Source organism: Nicotiana tabacum, chromosome 3 (genome assembly GCF_000715075.1).
Source record: "Nicotiana tabacum cultivar K326 chromosome 3, ASM71507v2, whole genome shotgun sequence".
Lineage (NCBI taxonomy): Eukaryota > Viridiplantae > Streptophyta > Magnoliopsida > Solanales > Solanaceae > Nicotiana > Nicotiana tabacum.
The window spans coordinates 42,087,078-42,108,103 of record NC_134082.1 but is presented as its reverse complement, the minus strand read 5'-3'; the positions used below and the strand labels follow the sequence as shown (position 1 = coordinate 42,108,103).

General features: G+C 37.2%; 1 protein-coding gene across 1 annotated transcript; it reads right to left on the bottom strand.

The window, feature by feature from the left end:
* Positions 1-623: 623 nt before the first annotated feature.
* Positions 624-2,213, bottom strand: LOC107769409 (tetrahydroberberine oxidase-like). Its single transcript, XM_016588616.2, has one exon. The coding sequence runs from the start codon at positions 2,211-2,213 to the stop codon at positions 624-626; it is 1,590 nt and encodes a 529-aa protein (XP_016444102.1).
* Between the last annotated feature and the right edge of the window lie 18,813 nt (positions 2,214-21,026).

Below are 21,026 nucleotides of genomic sequence, written 5' to 3'. Positions count from 1 at the left end.
TTCTACGCTCTTCTCTCTCAATTTCAGTTAGGGTTTAGATTGTGATATAGGGGTTGCTCCGTCACAACGTGACAACCACCACCGACTAGTGATTCCAGCCGCGGTTCAATTCGTTTTCGCTTTCGCTTCACGAAAAACAAGTAAGTTTTCGTTTTACGATTTATGCGCTATCTAATGTGTTTAGATTAACGTGTTCCTTCATTTTTCTTTGTCTTATTGATGTTTTTTATTATTTTAAAAATAATAATTACTTTGTTACCTTTTATAAGATCATCGCATTTGCACCTTAATCTGATTCGAACATCAATTTAATGGCAAAAAAAACCAATTTTCTACAAGTTAGATGACAAAATTATAGACTTCGAGTGGCAAATTAAAGTGATAAAGGCAAAAAAAACATAGATTGAAAAAGACATAAAACTAATTCAGCTATAGAACTAACTTAATTTTAACACAAATTATATATGTGTGTGTATATATATATATATATTTCGAATTTATCTACATTTTTTGGATAAAAATTCATTTATATCTCAATTATATAGTTAACAAAAGAGAAAAAAAAGAGAAACTAAACTTGAAAATTCTTCAGCTCGATCTCTTATCCACCAAATTTAAAAAATTTATGGACCAAGAGGTGGAATACTTTGCTCATTCCTGAAGTAATTTCCTGGATCAACACTATATTTCACCCGAGCCAATTTCTCAAAATTACTTCCGAAATACATTTCACCCCAACTTTTTGCTTCTGAGTATTTCTCATTCCCATTTAATGTTTTTCCCAAATCCAAATCTCTGCTATTTAGATATGCTGTTCTTGGCTTAGAAACAAACTCTCCCATGTAATCATAAATCCCTTTGATCCAATCCAATTTTATCTGTTCTACAGTTTGGTTTGGTTTAAGCCACATTGCAAAATATTGTATGTTATATAAATAACCCTTTCTATGTGGAAATGGAGTTGCATCCTCTAATATTTCACTCACTTTTCCACCATGAGGGGTGAATATCATTAGTCCAAATCCTGAATTGAACCCATTCCATAACCCTTCTACTGCTTTTTTAGATAGAGGCTTTGTTACATAGTCTGACTTGACTTTGTAAAATGTTGGTCTCTTGTCTTTCCTTTCTAACAAATCTTGAATTGTTGATCCATTTCTGTAATGATCTATCCTTATTGTTGTATCAATCCAGCTCATTTCTTCACAATCCCTTGACTTTAATTTCAATTCAGGGAACTTCCTTCTCATTAATCTTCGAAGTTTGCGTCTTGTCCCTAAATATAACGAGTTAAATGTAGCCTCTATCGATGGTTGCCCTAAAGAATTCTTTTTAGGGTTTATATTTATTCTTAGGAAAAGCTCTTTAGGGAATTCATTTACTAGCTTTTGCCATTTCCTAACAAGCTTTGTAGCACCTTTTTCTTGAGTTCGAGCTATGTTGAAGAAAGTAACAACTGGGGGAACTTCGACTAATTGTAACTTCCAAGATAGAACCACCCCGAAACTAGCTGCACCACCACCTCGAATGGCCCAAAATAGGTCTTCGCCCATGCCACTACGATCAAGAATCGTACCATTAACGTTGAGGATCGTTGCATCTAGCACGTTATCCGCTGCAAGGCCGTATTTCCTCATCAATGGACCTTGTCCACCACCACTAATATGACCTCCAATACCTACAGAAGGGCAAGTTCCAGCTGGGAAAGCTAGGGTTTTGCTTTTGTTTGCAATGTTGTAGTAAAGTTCCCCTAGTGTCGCTCCAGCTTCCACCCAAGCAGTCTTTCCTTGCACGTCGATATCGATCCTTTTAAGGTTTGATAGGTCAACTAAGCAATAGGGTTTGTAAGAAATGTAAGAAAGACCTTCATAATCATGTCCACCACTTCTAACCCTAGTTTCAAATCCAGAATTTTTGCCACAAATCATGGCTGCTCGCACTTGTTCTTTATTTTCTGGCACGATTACGAAGTAAGGTTTCGGGACATTGGGATTGTTGAACCTAGCATTATGTATCGAAGATTCGAGTATAGATTGGTAATTCTTTGACCATATAGTATGAACAATGTTGTAAATGTGTGGTTGATTTCCAGATTCAAGGGAGAGACAGCTATAGAAATTAGCATTGGCATCATCAAGTTTACGATGATGTATAGACCTGACTAAGAAAGGAAGAAAAAATAGGGTAAAAAATATTGAACCAAGAGTGACCATTTCTGGTCACTTTAATTTGTTACGTTTGATGATTCACGAAATAGAAATTTGTTCCTCGTTTCCTATTTAAATACTAGAAATTTGTTTGTTCAGATTGTGTAACTGATAATTAAGTTGTCTTAGGAAAAAATTTACTTTCACTGAACCTAATACGACTGCCATTAATAACCTTCTTAATTAAAACAAAAAATTAATGCTGGTCTTTGTTAATTTGCTTATTTGTTGGTTTTATTTTGGGTAATAAAAAGAATCTTCTATTCCGTTTTACTTCGATGTGTTGTGCATGAATTAATTAAATAATAGTTTGTTAAAGGACGACATAGCAATCGATGTACCATTGACGTTATATCATGTATATTTATATTTGTTCTTTTTTACTATTGAACAAATAGATTCATTGAAAACTCTCTCTTTTTGGGTTTATTAGCTGGAAGCAGTGGCGGATGTACATGGATATTTATGGCTTTTAATCGGATTTAGTAAATTTGCATAGGCAATTATAAAAATAGTTAGATAAATATTGAGTGAGCACCCATAACTAAACTTTTTTCCCTCTTTTTTCGGACTTTTTATTGGCGAGCACCCATCACTTTAAAATTCTGGATCCGCCACTGGCTGGAAGAGTCAACTAGAACTTTAATTTTCATATCAACAAAATATGTAACTTATGTTTATTGATAGTGTTAAGAATTTTTAGTGTTATTTAACATATCATAGCCTGTTTTACGATTTGATAGTATAAAAATATTTTTAAACTGTCGGCATATAAAAATTAAACTCATTAATAAAATGCGTTATATATTAAGATTGCAGCCGAGAGAAAAACGTATAATATGATAATGTTCTTATTGGTTCTTTATAACAACCCGACCGATCGTTTTGAGAATTAAAGTCCCGTTCGGCGGCATAAGGTCTTAAGCAGCTTCGTATTATGTGCTATGTATTGCGTGCGTGGTCGAGGTCAGTTACCGAATGATTCAGATTCAATTTGTAAGAAGGACTCTAGCTTTGAAAGTTTAAGCGGTAAGAGTTGACTGGAATTGACTTTTGTGTAAACAACTCTGAAATGGGGTTTTGATGATTTCAAGAGCTTCGTATGGTGATTTTTGACTTAGGAGTGCGTCCGGATTTGAATTCGAAGGTCCGTAGGATAATTTGAAGTATTTCGGCGAAAATTGAAAAAGTTGAAGTTTTGGAGGGTTGAGAGGTTTGACAAATAGTTGACTTTAGTGATATCGGGGTCGGAATGCGATTCCGAGAGTTGGAACAACTCCGTTATGTCATTTGGGACTTGCCTGCAAAATTTGACGTCATTTCGGGTTAATTTGATAGGTTTCAACGCGAGTTTTAGAAGTTGGAAGATTTGAAAGTTCATGAGTTTGATTCATGGCGTGATTCATAGTTTCGACGTTGTTTGATGTGATTTGAAACCTCGAGCGAGTCTGTGTTAGGTTATGGAACTTGTTGGTGTGTTTAGACGGGGTCGCGAGGGCCTCAGTGTGTTTCAGATGGGCTACATACCATTTCCTTCTATTTTTGGATTGCTGTTCTGCTAGTTCCTGGTTTCCTTAATCGTGATCGCGTAGCATTAATTAGGGCGGTGTTCATTTACTCTTCGCGATCACAATTGAAACTCCACGATTGCGATGTATTAATCATTGGCAGAATATAAAAGTACTCTATTCCAAGGGATAGCCATTTTAAACATTTTTGGAGTTCTAGAGCTCGGTTTTGAGCAATTCTTTGTGGGGTTTTCAAGTAAATCAATTGGGTAAGTGTTCTTCACCTAAAATTTAATATATTCCATGATTATATCTTTATTTTTATCATTTAATTAGTGTTTTTAGTTAAGGAAAAATGGGGAATTTTGAAGAAAATTTTCAAAATATAAAATGGTGATTTGAGAGACGAATTATATCGAAATTTGATAATTTTAGTATGGTTGAACTCGTATCGGAATGGGTGTTCGGGTTTTGTGAAATTGTCGGGTTCTGAGGTGCCGGACCGGGGGTCGACTCTTGGGGTCGATTTTTAGCTTTTGATAAAGATTGAGCCTTTATGATTCGGAATGGTTTCTTATGAGTTTTATTTATGCTTTGAAGTTATTTTGGTTAGATTTGAGCCGTCCGAAGGTCATTTCACCCGAGAAGTTCATTTTAGAGTATCGGTTTGTCTTCTTTGAGGTAAGTATCTTGCCTAACTTCGTGTGGAGGAAACTACGTACCCCTTAGGATTTGAGTCTTCTATGCTTATTGTATCATGTAAAGTCTGTGTACACGAAGTGACGAGTACGTGCTCAGGCTTATTTGTGTAAAGTTGACTTTCTAGGGCTCTTAGGTTCTTATGTTCATTAGATATGAAGTTGTTTTGTTATATTAAGTTTCCTATTTACTAGTTTCACCTATGGGTGTCTAACGGGTGGGCCGAGCCGGGTTGGGTAGGGAAAATTAGTAACCATATGGGTTGTGGTCCGGGCCGGTTACGGGTTGGGGCTTACCAGGTTTAACGGGTTCGGGTTCATTTGGGTAAAAATGAACCATAAGGGTTATGGGTACAAGGGGCCGGTCCGGGTCGGGTTAATGTAATTTTAATTTTTTTTTTGTATTTTGTATAACTATTGTAAGTTATATTAATATAAAGTAAAAATATAAAGACTACAATGAAGATGGGAAAAAATTACACTTATAAATTGCAAGTGCTACATTTATTTCAAAATTCAAAGTTTCAAACTTAAAAATTGAAAGGTTTACATTTAACAACAAGTAAATTAACCAACAAAGAGTAAATTCAAATGTTTTGAATTGCCTTAGTAAGTTCGTCATAATCAATATGAACAGAGTGGCCTTCTTCTGGAGTGTTAAATTCGGATGGATTACCATGTGTTAATATATCTCCAAGTTCCTCGTCTTTTGGGCTATCAACATCTTCACGTCCTTGATTTCTTTGTTCCGATCTAATCCAATCTCTAAAACATACTAAAACTTCCAAGGCATTGCTTCCCAATGAGTGACATGTGTCTCCAAGTTGTTGTCTTGCTTGGCTAAATGCACTCTCTGATACAACAGTTGAAATTGGCACATTCAGCTCGTCCCGAGCCATAGCGAAAACAGGAAATTGCTTTCCATTCTCATGCCACCATCCCAACGGTAAAAATTCCTTTGTGCGAGGCTCTTTTTGCTTGTGCAAGTAGAATTGAAGTTCATTAATGTTCCCGCTACTGGTTTGAGTGTTATAAAATGTAGAAAAAAAATATTAAAACTATCAAGGCCTTCATCATCATCCACAATAGTAGAAGTGGTACAGTGCATAGTGGGATTAACATTGCCTATATTAAGAGAAACATCATCAATTACATTTGCATAATAATTATATAATTGTTGTAAAGAATCATTTAGCTTGTTCATACAAGCATATAAATATGGGGTTTCAGTTGATCCAATCTCCATATAAGTATATAAAGCATTCATTAGTTGGTGACAATCAGACATCTTAATAGAGGGATTTAAAACAGCACCAATCAAGTAAATCGGAGGAATTGGAAAGAAATATTTTTTGAATTTTGCTTGCATTTTTTCAACAACATCCTTATATTTTTCTTTCTTCTTAAATTCAAAAAGTAGAAAAGAAATTTCAGCTATATGTACTAAAGTCATAGTAACAGTATGGTAATATGCTCCAGAAAACTCAACAGTAGCTGTATAAAATTTATGTAAAAATTTAACAACATCATTAATGGCCTCCCAAGTAGTAGTTGTTAACATACGGTTTGGATCAGTACAATGCACATTAGCAACTTCAGTTATTGGGAATCTATATTTGCAGCAACATTTTAAAAATATATATGTATAATTCCATCTAGTAATAATTTCGTCTGGCATGAATCTGGGTTTAAGGTTATACTGGATACACTTATTCTTAAATTTCTTTATTCTAGATTGTCTATTATTTCCTTGAATAACACCAACTGCTCTTCTAACATGAGTAATCTCAGTTGAAAATAAATCAAGACCACTTTTAATAATTAAATTATAAACATGATATGCACACCTAACAAGAAAAATTTCATCAAGTGGTGGTTGCAAATGCAGTTTTAATATTGAAATTGCGGCATTATTGTTAGAAGCATTATCAAAAAACATACACAATACTTTTTGCTTGAGATTATAAAATTCAACAACTTCACAAATAGTAGTACTTATAAACGCAACAGTATGACTCCGATCTTCATCATATTTAAAAGCGATAATACATTTTTGCATACAATAATTATCATCTATCCAATGATATGTAATTGTCAAATAATCATTTTCATTAACATCATGGCCAATATCAAAAGGTAGAGAAACTCTACAAGGAAGGTGGCTAAACAAATAACATATGTATGTTTGATATTGTCCATGAAGTCTAAAGATATCAGATCTATAAGTACTTCTAGGGATACCTTAAATAAAGGATTGTAAATCCTTTCAATATACATAATAAGATATGATGAAGAAGCAAAAGAAAAAGGTAGACAACCCAAAATAATCATTTTTGATAATTCCTCATGATCCTTCATTTTATCATATTTCATAAGACCTCCAGTAGTAGGGTTTAGAGTTGTTTGATTTCCATCTCCATCAGAGCCCCATTCTATATGATGCTCAATTTCTCATATGTCTACTAAGTGTCTCAGTCCCCCCTAATTGTCCTCTAGTCCTATGTTTAAAAGTATCATTACAAAGTTTGCATTTAACTTTATCACTATTGGGTATGTCTTCAAAAAAAATTCAAACCTTACTTCTTTTTCTACGATTACTAGTCGGGGCCACAGGTGGTCTACTACTAGCACCACGACCACCACCCCTGCTACCAGCTCCAACACTACTAGGTGTAAGTGGTATCTCATCTTCCATTTCTAATTCATTATCTTCTATACCGAAATCTTCCTGGAATTGTTCATAATCTGTATTATTATCAGGTAATGTTTCAGGAATATTTGTAGAGTCATTTAAATTACTATCAGATGTATTTTTCCGATTAGTAACTTTATTACAAACTCTTTTTGCAGCATTAAATATATTGTAAAAATTTAACTACTAGCAACAATTAAATATGCAAATAAAATAGTAAATAAGAGAAAGAGTTAGAGGGGGAGGGGGGGTATTTATAGATAAATTGAGCACTTGATGATTTCGCAACTCCAATATTACCACGAAGAAACGTCAATTGTTCCAATTTTGAAGTTCAATTGTTCAAACTTCAAATAATAAATACTATGATAAATCAAATTCCAAAAAAAGAGCCAAATAGTTGATTGCACTTTAGGTGAAGATTGAAGAATGAGAGAATATGAGAATTGAGATCGAGATATGAGAGATGAGTGAAGAAATGAAGAAGAAGAAGGGGGGAGGGGGGTATTTATAGTTTTTCAAAGGGGTATTATTTTTTTAAAAAAAACCCAAATATGAGCTATTTGTGAAATTCTGCCGTTGGGCAACGACCACAAGGGCAGAATACCATTGCCAACGGTCAGAAATAAGGCCCACCATTACAAAAATAAAAAATAAAAAATTAGTTAGCCGTTATACCGATCTGGGCCGGTCCGATCCGGGCCGATTAACCCATTGAACAGTAAAAACCGTTGACCGGGTTTGACCGGTCCGATTAACCGGTAGAAATTAAGTAGACGGACCAACCCCCTACCCCTTTAACCCAGCCCCACCCAGCCCTCTTGTACCAGTCCGGGCCGGTTTCGATTTTAACCGATCTAGGCCGGTCCGGAAACGGGCTGACCCGGCCCGTTAGACATCCATAGTTTCACCTCTACGTATTTTTTTTTAATTGAGATTAATTGCTTCATGTTCCACCCTTATTGCCTATTTGACTCTCATGTGCCTTAAAGTTGTTGCCTCTTTAATTACAATGCTATCTTATCCGTTGCTTATCCTTGATTGAGTTACTGTATTGTTTCCGTAATTTGCTCAAACATAAAAGAAGTTAGTTATCCTTTATCATAGTTGCCTCATTATTATTTGGAATTCATGACTCATGTCGTCTCCTTTGTTGTCGAATTGTACTTGTGAAGTTACTGTTACATATAAATTCTCCCATTGTTGAGCTACTCTTATGGTGACTGGTATTATCTATTGTATTTATTCTTTGTGAGTTCGTTCTACTGTTTCTTTGCGTTCTAAAGCTTTTGAGTTGATTTACTTGTCTTATTATGGTGTATTTTTGTGGTTGTTGCTGTGGTACTCAGTTTATTGAGCCGAGGGCTATTCACTGTTATGGTATTGAGATTGTTTAGTGAAAATATTGTGGAATATGGGTACATGATGTGAAGGTCATTCTATTGTGTTATTGGCACGTGATATTGTTGGGATATTTTGTTCGGGTATTTGCATGAGATTTCTGTCGTGCTATTATTACTGTTGATTATGCACATGCAACATGACAAGGCGGGCTATATCTGTGTGTTTGCACATGTGGCGAGACAAGGTAAGAATATTACTATGCACATGTGGCGAGACAAGGCGGGCATTTACTTTATTGTTGCACACGTGACGTGACAAACTGGACTATGTTGGGAATTATTTGTGATGACTTGTGATGGCCTGGAAATATTGTTGTTGTTGATATTTGTGTAATGACGTACTTACCCTGGGGACATTGGGATTGTTGAACCTAGAAAAATAGGGTAAAAAATATTGAACCAAGAGTAACCATTTTTGGTCACTTTAATTTCTTACGTTTGATGATTCACGAAATAGAAATTTGTTCCTCGTTTCTTATTTAAATACTAGAAATTTGTTTGTTCAGATTGTTAAGTTGCCTAAGGAAATAGTTAATGTCACGATCCAATTTTATTATAGGCCGTGATGGCGCCTAGCACCGTTGCTAGGCAAGCCAACAGTGAACGATCTTGTGATTTTCCCCTTTTAATAAGTTTTTCAAGCAAATAACTTTCCTTAATTTTAAAAAAATTAATAAATAACAGATTTAAAATAATTAAGACGAAAGCAACTGAGTACAATCATAACCATAGAAATAAAAACAAAACCACAAGTCTACTAATGTGTGCCAAGACCTGGTGTCACAAGTGTATGAGCATTCTAGTAGAATATACAAAAGAATACTAGTCTACTGTCTGAAGTGAAATAGACAAATAATATAAGCACAAGAAAGACTCCAGCTGCTGCAGAACGGCTCGGAAGGCAGCTCACCGTGAAGTCTCAAAGTGGTAATCAAGTGTGCACGCCAGACTGATATCCAGATGCACCTGCCTCAGATCTTGTACATTTAAGTGCATAAGTGTAACGTGAGTACATAAACAACATGTACCCTGTAAGTATCTAGTCTAACCTCGAAGAAGTAGTGACGATGGGTCGACTTCGACACTTACTATGAGTCAACAATATAATAATATGAAATTCTAATTAAACATGATAGATATAAATGCCAATAGAACTCAGAATAAGAAATAAATAAACAATTGGGAAATTTTCGTTCCTATATCATATAGGAAACTATATTACCAAATATGTTCATAGTTTGCATATTACCCACTATGCTAATAGTATTTCTACAAAATATAGATAATTCATTAAATAAGGAATCATTATAACTGTAAGCTTCCTTATTTAGGTGCGCTAATATTGGGGAATTAAATATTCTTCCAGATATTTTACAACGCAAATCACGCATTAATATTTCCTTTCTCTGTATATTTTCATACGTTGTTTGTTTGGATTGGAATTTTCATACGTTGTTTGATTGAAATTTGTTTTTACAGAGAAAGGAATTTTCATACGTTGTTTGTTTGGATTGGATGTTATTGCAAAGAATTGAGAATTCTCTCTACGTCTCTCTCTAACTCTCAATCCCAAATTTCAGTAATATAAAGCAAATGAAAAGAGAGCAGCAATTCCACCATTGACAGCTATTAAAAAGCTTTGAAGCTTTGAATTCGAATTTGGGTTTTCAAAAATCATTATTTGTTTGGATTGAGTGTTGTTGAACATAATTGGGAATATGGTTTGGAGTTTATATCTCAATTTTGAGGGGTTTTGGTGAAGATTAGACATGGTTTTGGCTGAATTTCAGATTGAAACTCGAAGAAGAAGACATGACATACATTATATTGCAGAAATTGTAGAAAAATTGTAGATTGTTATTTATTTATTTTTCTTTTATTCATTTAACTATTGTATGAAAGTTGAACAACATTGTATAAAAATAGTATTTAAGTGGTATTATATTGTATTTAAGTGGTTTAACGTCAGGCGTAACATCTCTTCCCATTTCTCACTTATTCTCTAGCATAATACATATTTTCTTCATATACTAGTCCAATTTTTTCAGTTGCATACCTAAATTTTGTGGATATTCTATGACACCAATAATTATTTTGAACTGAAATTAATACCACACCAAAAGACCAACATCAATGGTAAGGAACGCATTGTATGTCACTCGTTCAACTGTATTTCCAAATTCCAATCAGTTTTTTCTTTCTTAATTAAATTTTTTTAAATCTCAAAGTGTAACTTTATTATCAATTTTAATTTCTTTTATCACCATTTTCCTCTCATCATCTCTTCCAATCAAAACCCACCACTAGAGCACCAACAAATTATTTTATGACATTCGAGACAAAAAGAAATGTTTTGAGTTAAGTAAACGTTGAAATTTGTTGCTGCAGACAAATTCTATCAAATTCTGGTGGTATATTAATATCCTACACTTTATCTATATTTTATCTACAAAATAAACTACATGTTAGAGTAAAATATATATATCAGTATGGATTTTTACAATAGCTACAAAATTTCTACATTTATTCTACAATAAAACTACATATCATTTGAAAAATTAATATGAAATATATAATTTCAATATTTCTACAAATTATCTACAAAATTTCTACAAACTGTTCATAACAGAATTTATCTTTATTTTCATGCAGGTTCGTCTGGAATACTAAAGTTACTTGATATGCCAACATCTCCCGTTATAGAGGAATATGAAAGTATAATAATAACAGATAGTACACCAAGTTTTATTGAAGTAGGACAAGTATACCAAGACAAGCAAATTTCATACAACTAATTATACATATTAAAAACAAATTTCATACAACTAATTATATATTATACAACTTATCTACAACTTATCTACAATTTTCTACAACTTTCACACATTATTTCCACCCAGTTAAATACAACTACAATAACATACAACTTAAATACAAATTTTGTACAAAATTTATACAATATGTCTTTTGTATATTTTGTATCTGATTTATACATAGTAAAAATAAATTTCATACAACTAATTATATATTATACAACTTATCTACAAATTATCTACAATTTTTCTACAATTTCTGGAAATACGTCTTCTTCTTCTTTTTTTCTTCTTCTTCTTCTTCTTCTTCTTCTTCTTCTTCTTCTTCTTCTTCTTCTTCTTCTTCTTCTTCTTCTTCTTCTTCTTCTTCTTCTTCTTCCTCCTCCTCCTCCTCCTCTTCCTCTTCCTCTTCTTCCTCTTCCTCTTCCTCTTCCTCTTCCTCTTCCTCTTCTTCTTCTTCTTCTTCTTCTTCTTCTTCTTCTTCTTCTTCTTCTTCGAGTTTCAATATGAAATTCAGCCAAAACCAAGTCTAATCTTCACCAAAACCCCTCAAAATTGAGATATAAACTCCAAACCAAATTTTTAATTATTTTAAACAACACCCAATCTAAACAAATAATGATTTTTGAAAATCCAAATTCGAATTCAAAGCTTCAAAGATTTTTAATGGCTGTCAATGGTGGAATTGCTGCTATCTTTTCCTTTGCTTTATATTACTGAAATTTGGGATTGAGAGATAGAGAGAGACGTAGAGAGAATTCTCAATTCTTTGCAGCAACATCCAATCTAAATAAACAAATGTCTTTTGAAAACCCAAATTCGAATTCAAAGCTTCAAATTTTTGTAATGGTTGTCAATGGTGGATGGGTTACAGATTTTCGCTGGTTTTAGAAGAGGAAATTGTGGGTTATTGAAGAGGGAATCGTGGGGTGTGGTTTGATACGTGAGTGAGGTGGTGGGATTTGGAGAGAGAAACTTGGGGGAGTGGGAATATACAGTTGAGTAAAATTAGGAGACTAATTAATACCATTAAAATCCTAAAATGGTACATAAATGGTAATTAGGTATAAAGAAGGTAATTATATTAAACATTAAGCATGAAGGGTAATATAGTTTACTATATGACATAGGAATGTAAAAATTCCTAAATAATTCTTTCACCGTTAGTAAGATGTATAGACCTGACTAAGAAAGGAAGAAAAAATAGGGTAAAAAATATTGAACCAAGAGTAACCATTTCTGGTCACTTTAATTTGTTACGTGTAACGACCCGACCGGTCGTTTTGAGCTTTTGCACTTTGATCGCCAGTTCTCGGGCATGACTTGCCCCGTATGATATTTTATGACTGATGTAAATCGTTGATTTTAGATTTCATGGAAATCGGTATGAATTCGAAAGAACAGTCTCAGTTGAAAGCTTTGAATTTGAAAGGTTTGACCAAGAGTTGACTTATTTGTATATGAGCTCGGATCGGAATTTTTATGATTTGGTTAGCTTTGTTGGGTGATTTATGACTTAGGAGTGTGATCGGAATTGTTTATGGAGGTCCGGAGTAGAAATATGCTTGAATTGGCGAAGTTAGTATTTTGGCGATTTCTGGTTGATAGGTGAGATTTTTATCCGAGGGTCGGAATGGAATTCCGAGAGTTTTTGTAGCTTCGTTATGTCATTTTTTATGTGTGTGAAAAATTTCAGGTCATTCGGACATGGTTTGGTTGGGATTTTGATCGAAAGCGTATTTCGAAAGATTTTTGAAACTTAGGCTTGAATCTGATGTGATTTGGTAGATTTGATATTGTTTGAGGTGTTTTGACGATTTGAGCAAGTTTGAATAAGGTGTTGGGTTATGTTTGTGCTTTTGGTTGAGGTCCCGGGGGACTCAGGATGATTTCGGGTGGTTAACAGAAGAGTTGAGGTGTACTTGCAGCTTAAGATTTTGCTGCTTCTGGTATTTTCGCACCTGCGGTTTGGGGACCGCAGGTGCGGCGTCGCATATGCGTGTTTTTGGCGTAGAAGCGGGAGAGGAGGAGATGGTCTGGGATCGCAGAAGCGGTCAGGTTAGCCGCATCTGCGGAGTCGCAGATGCGGAGGATGTTTCGCAGATGCGGGGCCTGGTCCCTTTAGTGAGTTCCGCAGAAGAGGACGGGTGACCGCAAATGCGGTACTGCAGAAGCAGGCTTTTGTCCGCAGATGCGAAAAACCCCTGGGCAGAATGTTTTAATTCATTTCATCCGCGATTTTGAAGCTCATTTTCTCCATTGTCGATCATTTTGAGAGCTGATTGAAGGAAATTGAAGAGGGATTCGAGGGGAATCACTTAGAGGTAAGATTTTTGAACTCAATACCCGATTATTATTTTGAAATCCACCTAGAAATTCATGGAACTAAGCTAAAAATGGAAGAACTAGGGCTTGAGATTTTGAACTTTTGAACTGGGATTTGAAGGACTATTTGAGGTCGGAATTGAGAACTTTTGGTATGTATGAACTCGTGGGGTGATAAGAAATCTAATGATGTGAAAGTTTTTGAGTTTCAAGAAGTGGACCCGAGGCTCGGGTTTTTGGTAATTTCGAGATTTGTGCCCGTTATTGATTATTTTCTCTTGGGCTTTGTTCCCTTAGCATATTGTGATGCATTCGTTCTGCTTTTGGATAGATTCGATGTGCGTGGAGGCCGATTTAAGGGGAAAAGGCATCGCGAGCTAGAGATTTCGCCGGTTCGAGGTGAGTAATGATTGTAAATGATATCCTGAGGGTTTGAAACCCCGGATTCGCACATCGTAGTGCTATATTGAGGTGAGACACACGCTTGATGATGAGTATGGGGTGGTTTACTGTAGGGGATTGTGACTTGGTCCGTCCCGATTGACGCTTTTACCGCGTATTTGATTGAAACTTATTTGTTATCATCATTATTTAGACGAATTGCCATATTTGGGCTTAGAGCCAACTATTTGAACCCTCCGGGGATTTTTATCACTATTCCTCACTGTTTTGACCTACTACTTGAACTCAATCGTATTGTTTTCCACTGTTGTACAACTCAGCCACTTTTACTCGGTTTTGAAACTAAAATGATATATTAAATGATGTTTTGAGGCTGAGAACTACTATTTTTACCAACGCCTGAGGGGCTTATATGATTTCTGGACTGAGTATGACCGAGGGCCAGATGTGAGGATACTATGTGATCGGGCTGCGCACCGCAACAGTGTTATACTGATATTGATATGAGGCCGAGGGCCTAGATTTGATGCCACGAGATCGCTTGATATTGCGCTTGGGCAGTAAGAGGACCCTCCCGGAGTCTGTACACCCCCAGTGAGCGCCGTCGACGAGATATATGGATTGGGCTGCACGCCAAAGTGGTGTTGGTACTGTTCTACGTGTTTACTTTACTTCATCTGTCTGCCATTATCTGTTGTTTGTGCTACTTCATGTGATATCTATCTGACCGCCTAACATTTATCTTTTAATTGAGTGTTGTGCCCGAGGGGCGGCTTTCTGTGCTTATCTGCACTATTTGTTTGCATTCATTTGCGTAACAGTTGAAAAAGTCATTTTTAAAAGAGGTTTAAACTGAGCTAAGATGTTTTTCCAAGGATTCACAGTTTTATAGCTTTTATTGAAAGGGTTTTAGACTGCTCTATACAACATGTTGATGCATTTTTCGTGATTTCTTACTGCTCAGTTATTATTTACATTTATTACTCACTGAGTTGGAGTACTCACTTTACTCCCTTAACCTCATGTGCAGATGTAGGTATTTGTTCACCAGGTAGCGGGTTTTGAGCTGGTCGAAGGCTAAGTTATCAGAGTTCAGTGAGGTGACTGCTAGCGTTCGCAGCACCGCATCTCTTCCTTTTGTTTATCAATCCTATTTTATATGTTTCAGGCCTTTTAGTTGTATTTATACTCTAATAGATGCTCGTGACTTGTGACACCCCGGTTTGGGCTATGTTGGGTTGTACTTCCGCTAATTATTATCATTTAATCACATTTAAACTTCTTATGAACTGTTTAACCGCTTTAAATAAGATGTATTGGGTTTAGTTGGTTGGCCTTGTCTTCACGAGAGGCGCCATCACGGCCGGATCGGGGATTGGATTGTGACAAGTTGGTATTAGAGCCTAGGTTACATAGGTCTCATGAGTCATGAGCAGGTTTAGTAGAGTCTCGCGGATCGGGATGGAGACGTCTATATTTATCCTCGAGAGGCTGCAGAACCTTTAAGAAAAACTTCACATTCTTGAATTCCTATCGTGCGTCCTTGATTCAACTTGAAAAGTAACTTTTGAAATTCCTTCCACGTGTTCGTAGGCGCGCATGAGCGCTTAGTATCAGACGTGCCTTGATGGCTTGTGATTCCCTGATCGAGGTGCGAGATGTGATCTCTGTGAGTTTGATATTGGGCCAGTCTGGAGAACTTGAGGCCGGATCTTTGCCTGTGGCTTGAGCACCGAGGTGCTAATTGTGTGAGCAAGTGGGTTGCACTTTTATATTCAGTATTGCCCCTATTAGTGGAAGTGACGACTGGATAACTGTGTGGTGAGTATGTTAGTACTGCGAGATGTATCTATGCGACTTGGAAGTAACGAGGAAGCTCGACTAGAGGATAGAAGAACTATTAGGTGCTTGAATTCCATCTTGATTCGAAGTATAGCCCTGAGTTATGGGCGCGTGAAGGATCTTTTCATGTTTTCCAGTTGAGAGTGAAGTAAATTTTATGTTGCGGTACGAGTTCAGACTCAGGAAGACTAAGCGACTGTGTAATGTGTATAATGGTGGAAGGTATATAGAAATGTTAGATTGAGGTGAAGCAGGTGGGTTATCTCCTGCAGAGTGTTCTGAAGTGGTGTGATCCTTATGTGTATGTTAGAAGATCTCATGTGTAAGTGAAAAGTGCGTGTTGAAATTTGAAATTTCGGGTCGCTTAAGAGAGTGGGCTTAACTGTTGCGGGGATGAATACGAGATTTGCAGAAGATTTAAAATACTAGATGATCTGTGTTTTCACAAGCTTACAAAAGGATTTGAGCTTAATCTCACTATGGTATTGTGGCATCAATAGAGTATAAGTGTTATGAGTTATTGAGTGTATTTTGATCTACGACACCGAGCCAAGTGGGGGAGTCTGCTGTGCGTAGTTGGTTACACGGTTAGGCGCTATATTGGCTCCAGTTTGAGGCATACAGGCAAATCAGTTATGGCTTGCGGAAATTGAGACCGAGGATGACTTGAGTAGAGGAATTTTTTTGACAAAGGTTATATGCTTCATAGAGTAAGAAAAATCACGGGATGTCTTAAGTTGTTGCTGGTAAGGAATGCTTGGTGCATAGAGCAGGAAGTTGCCTGGATGTGTTGGGATGAGGATTTCATTCTGCGGTGTCAGAGTGCTAATGAGGCACGGGTGGTTCTGTTTGTTTGATCAGGTTAATTGCAGTTTGAAGAGAGTGAGTGACTCTCGAGAATGGTTCTACATGTAACAATTGGGTATCTTAAAGTTGTATATGGGGTTTGAAACTGTGTTTTCATGGGAAGAGGTCAAGACTTATGATATTTTTATATTGATTATAGGATTCTATGTATCAGTATCAGGAAAGCAAAGGTAATGAATTTAGATTCGCAGGAAGTTCCTCAGAGTAAAGTATTCTGGAATGTGGTTTTTCTGGGAGTAATTGAGTGAGTATTCAACGTCTTATAGGTCTTAGACAGGGTGATCTTATGCTTAGGTTTCGTGTGGTGAGCCTGGGTTGAGGAATTGTGGTACTACAGCAAGAGAGAATATCAAGTTGAAAATGAATCAGAAGGAAATTTAGATAGATGGAATAGTTTGATAGTAGACCGAATTGGTATGGTAAGGATATGATTAATTCCTTGTGTGTGTTCGAGGTAATGAGTTCTTTTAGGTATTTTGCGGCGATGCTCTTAGGTTTTGATGGCTTGCTTAGCTTGATCAAGTTAGAAGGATTCAGTCCTAACATGTCTGATTTGTGCAAAGGGAACTCGGAGAGTTCTTGATGGTTTTTACCACGGTTTGGTGATGTATATTTTCTACGGGAATGCGGAGCATGGGATGTATAGTGATTCTTCTTCTAGATTGGACCAATGGAAAGTTCTTGACCAATTGAGTACATAGATATTTGTGGCTCGGAAGGAAGATGAAGTTCTCATGTTATCCTAAGATTGTATGGTATATGTGGTAGGTTGTGAAGGATTGACAATTGCGTGTGGAAGGTTACGGTTCAGTTCTGAACGGAAAGTCATGAATCCTTAGGCAGCACAGGCAGTTTCAGATGATTAAGGAAGTGGTAGTGCTAATTGGGGTGATCTGACGAGGGTATATGTTTCAAAAAAGACAATGTGATTAAGTTGATGGTACTTCGGTAGTATTGCGACACTTTCTTGTTTGATCGACTGGTGATATTCGAGTTTGCTTGGTGGCACAGGGAAAATTTTGAGTATCTATCGTGGAATGATTGGGTAATTAAGGCATAGCATGTATTCAGACGGCGAAATTGGGATCGTATATGGTGATTCATGGGCCGTGTGGATTTGGAGACGGAAGTTCTCATATTCAGGCTATGTTGTGGCTGTAGATCGTGTGTATCAGCACTGTTTAGCAACTATCGGGATTTGGAGGCTCGAGTGGATCTTTCTTTGTTGGTATGTTAGATGTTGGATATGATGTTGTAGTTCAGACTAGTTGTCTCAGTGTTGGTTATTCTGGACTATTACGCTATGGGCTATGCTGAAAATGCCACGGGTTGAGTGGCGAGGGGCGGCAGATTATGTTCTAGTAGGGTAGTTTATATTTCAAAGACCCAGCGAATGGCTGAGAAAGATTGCCTTTCTTAATTGAGCCTTCGTGATGGATGTCAGCGCAGAGGATTCTACCACTGATTCAGATCCGGTGTTGAGGAACAATTCGGATGTGTTCCTTGTGGCCGAGCATGTCGCCGGGCAGGGTTGTTGATTTTGGTATTGATTTGGCGCCGGGCACCGTATCGTATGGCTCCGGTAGGAGTTATAGTAGTGGAAGGAACAACTTCAGGCTTCTTTGATAAGGAGTTCATTGGCAGGCCAATGTGGATGCCTATTCTAGCTGAGTCGGCTTAGTTGGCCCCAAGCTATATTGTTGAGGGACAGGTTGATTCGATTGTTATTGAGCTTACTAGTGATCTGGGAGATCTATGAGTTACCTTTCTGTGTTGCGAGACGTTATGATTTGTTGGTTATGGGCACATATAGTGCGATTCTATTGGGATTCATAGTGGAAGTCGAGCGGGAAAGGTAATTGGGTATTGCTCGGGGATGGCATATCAGTTACGTCGTATCGGGTCTGCGTGGTATGTGTTCCTTGTTTCACCGTGGGTGTAGTGATTTGCTTTGGTTCCAGGCATCAAATTGTGCGCGGTTGTCGATTTTGAGCATAATGACTTGAGGTGTTTCATGTGGAATAGTGTTTGGATAGAATCGCGCATTTTTGCAACAAAGCTAGGTGGAGATATGACCTTGCGGGTTAGATTCGAGTGTTCTATTTCTATGATGTGAGACGGGTCCTCAGTCTTGTGTTGTGGTGGTACAGGTGAGCTTGAGGTACAACTCCTTCATTGAGTCATTTTCATGATTGAGTATGTTAGGACCGTTGCTTATTGGCGCACGTATTATGCCAGTTGTGGCTTAGGCCTCTATTGATGCGTCATGTCACCAGAGTGATGTGTTGGATTAGAGGAGATCGTTGGGATCATTAATAAATACGAACGGATTCGATTTCAGCATGTTGGGAGGATAATGTCGAGGTTCGACTCGGAAATTTGCTATGGTATTTGCCAAAGGAGAAGTGGATACATGAATAGTCGATCTCAGAAATGGTTATGGTTCAGTGCGTATTTCATTTATCGTTGGCAGTATATGAAAGTGTTGGAATGAAACTTTAGTTGATAAGAGGTTTTCTACCAGTATTCGGTTGTTGTGGGCAGCTGCTGTGAATATAAATTATCGCTATGAGTGTTTGAGTTATGTGGTATATCATTGGATTGCTCCCGAGGTTGTAGGCATGGGTTTTTACAGTTGGTTCGGGTCTATTCAGAGTATAGGTGTGAGGTTTGGATCATATTGATGGTTTCAGAAATGGAAATGTGGTTCTATGGCTTATGGGCCAGATTGGATTGTGTAATTTCAGTTGCATTGTGTTGTCAGACCTATATGAGATAGGGTGACGTGGTATCACCCCCGGGTATATGCATGGTAAGGTTATTCAGCGATTGGTTGGCTTTTAGAACAACTCTGGGTACGTTCGAGGACGAACGCGTGTTTTAGTGGGGGAGGATGTAAAGACCCGACCAGTCGTTTCGAGCTTTTGCACTTTGATCGCCAGTTCTCGGGCATGACTTGCCCTGTATGATGTATTATGACTGATGTAAATCGTTGATTTTGGTTTTCACAGAAATCGGTATGAATTCGAAAGAACAGTCTCAGTTGAAAGCTTTGAATTTGAAAGGTTTGACCAAGAGTTGACTTATTTGTATATGAGCTCGGATCGGAATATTTATGATTTGGTTAGCTTTGTTGGGTGATTTATGACTTTGGAGTGTGATCGGAATTGGTTTTGGAGGTCCGGAGCAGAAATAGGCTTGAATTGGCAAAGTTAGTATTTTGGCGATTTCTGGTTGATAGGTGAGATTTTGATCCGAGGGTCGGAATGGAATTACGAGAGTTGCTGTAGCTTTATTATGTCATTTGTGATGTGTGCAAAATTTCAGGTCATTCGGACGTGGTTTGGTTGGATTTTTGATCAAAAGCGTATTTCGGAAGATTTTTGAAACTTAGGCTTGAATCCGATGTGATTTAGTAGATTTGATGTTGTTTGAGGTGTTTTGACAATTTGAGTAAGTTTGAATAAGGTATTGGGTTATGTTTGTGCTTTTGGTTGAGGTCCCGGGGCCTCGGGATGATTTCAGGTGGTTAACAGAAGAGTTGAGGTGTACTTGCATCTTAAGATTTTGCTGCTTCTTGTATTTTCGCACCTGCGGTTTGGGGACCGCAGGTGCGGCGTCGCATATGCGTGTTTTTGGCCGCAGAAGCGGGAGAGGAGGAGATGGTCTGGGATCGCAGAAGCGGTCAGGTTAGCTGCATCTGCGGAGTCACAGATGCTGAGATTGTTTCGTAGATGCGGGGCCTGGTCCCTTTAGTGAGTTCCGCAGAAGCGGACGGGTGACTGTAAATGCGGTACCGCAGAAGTGGGCTTTTGTCCGCAGATGCGAAAAGCCCCTGGGCAGAATGTTTTAATTCGTTTCAACCTCGATTTTGAAGTTCATTTACTCCATTGTTGATCATTTTGAGAGCTGGTTGAAGGAAATTGAAAAGGGATTCGAGGGGAATCACCTAGAGGTAAGATTTTTGAACTCAATACTCGATTATTATTGTGAAATCCACCTAGAAATTCATGGAACAAAGCTAAAAATGGAAGAACTAGGGCTTGGGATTTAGAACTTTTGAATTGGGATTTAAAGGACCATTTGAGGTCGGAATTGAGAACTTTTGGTATGTATGAACTCGTGGGGTGATAAGGAATCTAATAATGTGAAAATTTTTGAGTTTCGAGAAGTGGGCCCGGGGCTCAGGTTTTTGGTAATTTCGGGATTTGTGCCCGTTGTTGATTGTTTTCGCTTGGGCTTTGTTCCCTTAGCATATTGTGATGCATT

Coding starts and splice junctions, on each gene's coding strand:
- LOC107769409 (XM_016588616.2), bottom strand. CDS start 2,213: ATGGTCACTCTTGGTTCAATATTTTTTACCCTATTTTTTCTTCCTTTC.